Genomic DNA, 4,473 nt, shown 5'->3' with positions numbered 1-4,473 from the left:
TAGTGTCCAACCCCTGGTGTCCAACCCCTAGTGTCCAACCCCTAGTGTCCAACTCTTAGTGTCCAACCACAGGTGTCCAACCCCTAATGTCCAACCCCTGGTGTCCAACCCCTAGTGTCCAACCCCTAGTGTCCAACCCCCGGTGTCCAACCCCTAGTGTCCAACTCTTAGTGTCCAACCACAGGTGTCCAACCCCTGGTGTCCAACCCCTAGTGTCCAACCCCTGGTGTCCAACCCCGTTGGTCGACCCCTAAAAGTCGACCTCCGACAGGAATCAAACCCATTTCAACGTTGAGGTCACCTTGAGAGTAGGCGTCCTCCGCGCGTCCGTCCACGGAGACGAAGGAGCCGGAGACGTTGGAGCGCTCCTCAGAGTGGTCGTCGTATTTACCCATCAGCGCCTTCCTGATGATGGCCTCCAGACCGATGGAGTTCCCAGGAGCCTCTGGGGTCGAGTGACTGCGGACGCTGACGGTCCCTGACAACAGAGGAGGGGGGGGACAGGAAGAGTGATGTCACCAGGAGGAGAGGACAGAACAAAGGACACTTCCTGTTTGCTACTTTAAACATTAACTCATAGCAACACAAATGGAGGGAAGTGGACGTAGGTCACCTGCAGCTGAGGACGCCGGCATGTTGAAGATCTCCGTCCCAGGCTGACCAGCATCTGAGAGGGGGGGACATCAGAGGAACGTCAGAGGAACGTCAAAGGAACGTCAGAAACATCAAAGGAATGTCAGAGGAACATAAAAGGAACGTCAGAGGAACGTCAGAAGCATCAAAGGAACATCAGAGAAACACAAAAGGAACATCAGAAACATCAAAACCATCAAACGGACGTCGGAGGAACATCAAAGGAACGTCAGAGGAACGTCAGAAACATCAAAGGGATGTCAGAGGAACATAAAAGGAACATCAGAAACATCAAAAACATCAAAGGGATGTCAGAGGAACATCAAAGGAACGTCAGAAACATCACAGGGACATCAGAGGAACATAAAAGGAACGTCAAAGGAATGTCAGAAACAACAAAGGAACACATAAAGAACGTCAGAAACATCAAAGGGACATCAGAGGAACATAAAAGGAACATCAGAAACATCAAAAACATCAAAGGGATGTCAGAGGAACATCAAACAAATTAAAGGAATGTCAGAGGAACGTCAAAGGAAAATCAAAGGAACGTCAGAGGATCTGAGAAACATCAACGGAACATTGGAGGAACGTCAAAGGAAAATCAAAGGAACATCAGAAAAACATCAGAGGAACATTTGAGGATCATCAAAGGGACATCAGAGGAACATTAAAGGAACACAAGAGGATTATAAAAGGGACATCGGATGAAAATTTAAGGAAAATCAAAGGAACGTTAGACGATCATCAGAGGAATGTCAGAGGATCAGCAAGGAAACATCAAAGGAACATCAAAGGAACTAGAACTGAAACAACAGTCCTTCCTTTGATCTGCGGCCGCTACTCACTGAAGTCGCCCTCGTTTCCCACCACCGTCATCTTCTTGATCATTTCCTGCTTCTGGTACCTGACGATGGACGAGGTACTTTCTGTCATTTTGCTGAAGAAGGCCGGGGGCTGGGAGGTGTTGGGGGGGGAACGGGAGCCCAGTCTGCGCGGAGGACACGACGGCACGCGCAAAGGTCAAACACTTACAGGTCAAAAGGTCACCGCAGTTTTACGTGTCAAAAAGCAGAACTCGGTGTCTTACCCCTGGTCCCCCTGGTCCATGGGGGCAGCGGACCCTCCCTGACCCTCGGGTTCTGAGCCGGCCCCGGCGGGAGACACCGGTTCGATGCCGTCATTGGAGATGCTGACAGGAGACATCTTGGGCTGAGGAGACCTGAGGACAGCAGAGGACAGGACGTTGAGTGGACGGAGAGGCCAGGCGATGGCGCTGTCGAGTAAAAAAAAAACCTACTGGTCTCGGTCTCTGTTGCAGTCCCCACTCAGGGTCTCCTGATAGCGTGGACCCTGGGACAGGTCCTGTGAGGACGGGGGGGGCCTGGGTGGCCGGGTGAGGTCCAGGACGGGGGAGCCGTGGTAGCTCTGCTGCTGCTGACTCTGCCTGGTGTAGTCCTTGGTTATGACCTCCTGTGGACGGAGCACCGATTAACTGACTGACTGGTTAGCTGACTGGTTAACGCACTGGTTAGCCTTCAACTCATCGACGTGAACAAACACAGACAGGAAAGAGGGTATATGTATATATATATATACATATATACATATACACACATATATAGACATATATACATACATATATATACACATATATACATATATACATACATACATATATACATATATACACACATATACACACATATATAGACATATATACATACATACATATATACATATATAAATACATATATACATATATACACACATATACACACATATATACACATATATACACACATATATGTATATATACATATATGTGTGTATATATGTGTATATATATATATACATATATACATACATATATATACATATACACATACATATACATATACACATACATATACATATACACATACATATACATATACACACATATGTGTATATATGTATTTATATATCTGTACAGTATATATATGTATATGTGTATATATGTATTTATATATGTATATATGTGTATATGTATATGTATGTGTATATGTATATATATGTAAATGTATATATATATGTATTTATATATGTATATATGTATGTATGTATATATGTCTATATATGTGTGTATATATGTGTATATATGTGTGTATATGTGTGTATATATGTATATATGTGTATATGTATGTATATATGTCTATATATGTGTGTATATGTGTGTATATATGTATATATGTGTATATGTATATGTATGTGTATATGTATATATATGTAAATGTATATATATATGTATTTATATATCTGTACAGTATATATATGTATATGTGTATATATGTGTATATATGTATGTATGTATATATGTCTATATATGTGTGTATATATGTGTATATATATGTATGTATATATGTCTATATATGTGTGTATATATGTGTATATGTATATATATGTAAATGTATATATATATGTATTTATATATGTATATATGTGTATATATGTGTGTATATGTATATGTATGTGTATATGTATATGTATGTGTATATGTATATATATGTAAATGTATATATATATATACATTTACATATATATACATATATCTATATATCTAAATATATATTTATCTATATATCTTACACTGATGTGCTGAGCCAAGGTGACCGTCCTCTGGCTGCCCTTGACACAGGGGGACGGCGGCTGCTGGCCCGGAGACAGCCTGTCTTCAGAGGGGGGACAGTAGAGGGGGTGAGACTCCATCTTCTGTTGAGCTTAAGATCAGAGGACACACACACACACACACACACACCTCAGTGAAGACACACGTTACATCAAAGGACTACAGTTCCTCATCACCAGGTGTGGATACATATTTGGACTAAACTACGCCCCCTACAGGTGCCTCTGGGGGAAGTTCAGTTCAGAGATGTGTGTGTGTGTGTGTGTGTGTGTGTGTGTCGGGAAAAGGGGGGGAAATAATTCCGACCAATCAGCAGCAGATTTGAGGGTCAGTGTGACGGGGAACATGCAGAGAGATTTGAGGGCATTTGATTAGAAAAAATCAAAGGTTTAGAGACAGAACTGGTCCGGACCGAACTGGTCCGGTTTGAACTGGTCCGGTTTGAACTGGTCCGGACTGAAAACTGGTCCGGTTCGGTTTGAACTGGTCCGGTTTGAACTGGTCCGGTTTGAACTGGTCCGGACTGAACTGGTCCAGTCTGAACTGGTCCGGTTTGAACTGGTCTGGTCTGAACTGGTCTAGTCCGAACTGGTCCAGTTTGAACTGGTCCGGTCCGAACTGGTCTAGTCTGAACTGATCCGTATATATCTAAGATCAGAGGACACACTCCGTTTGAACTGGTCCTGGTCTGAACTGGTCTAGTCCGAACTGGTCCAGTTTGAACTGGTCCGGTCCGAACTGGTCTAGTCTAAACTAGTCCAGTCTGAACTGGTCTAGTCTAAACTAGTCCGGTCCGAACTGGTCCGGTCTAAACTAGTCCGGTCTGAACTGGTCTAGTCTGAACTGGTCCGGTCTGTACTGGTCTAGTCTGAACTGGTCCGGTCCGAACTGGTCCGGTCCGAACTGGTCTAGTCTAAACTAGTCCAGTCTGAACTGGTCTAGTCTAAACTAGTCCGGTCCGAACTGGTCCGGTCTAAACTAGTCCGGTCTGAACTGGTCTAGTCTGAAGGGCGAAACGGTTCCGGTTGCAACTGGTCCGGTCTGAACGGGTCCAGTCTGACCTGGTCCGGTCCGAACCGATCCTAGTTTTTTTTTTTGTTGTTTTTTTCCGGACTTCCCTTCTACGCTGACGTTCTCCGATTTTTTTTTTTTTCCCCCCCATCTCGGAAATA

The 4,473-nt window shown here is 43.8% G+C and overlaps 1 protein-coding gene across 1 annotated transcript in view; it reads right to left on the bottom strand.

Annotated features, from left to right (window-relative positions):
• LOC103398944 (nuclear receptor corepressor 2-like) overlaps window positions 1-4,473 on the bottom strand; it is an 11,698-nt gene that overhangs the window by 1,768 nt on the left and 5,457 nt on the right. Inside the window, exons 13-18 of the mRNA XM_017030985.2 lie at window positions 3,262-3,392; window positions 1,934-2,106; window positions 1,724-1,855; window positions 1,482-1,624; window positions 614-667; window positions 302-478 (exon numbers count right to left, since the gene is read on the bottom strand). Coding sequence (XP_016886474.2) covers window positions 302-478; window positions 614-667; window positions 1,482-1,624; window positions 1,724-1,855; window positions 1,934-2,106; window positions 3,262-3,392 — 810 coding nt within the window. The remainder of the gene's footprint in view (window positions 1-301; window positions 479-613; window positions 668-1,481; window positions 1,625-1,723; window positions 1,856-1,933; window positions 2,107-3,261; window positions 3,393-4,473) is intronic.

This window comes from Cynoglossus semilaevis, unplaced genomic scaffold (genome assembly GCF_000523025.1).
Source record: "Cynoglossus semilaevis isolate Cse_v1.0 unplaced genomic scaffold, Cse_v1.0 scaffold2194, whole genome shotgun sequence".
NCBI lineage: Eukaryota > Metazoa > Chordata > Actinopteri > Pleuronectiformes > Cynoglossidae > Cynoglossus > Cynoglossus semilaevis.
This window is presented reverse-complemented; position numbering and strand designations above follow the sequence as displayed.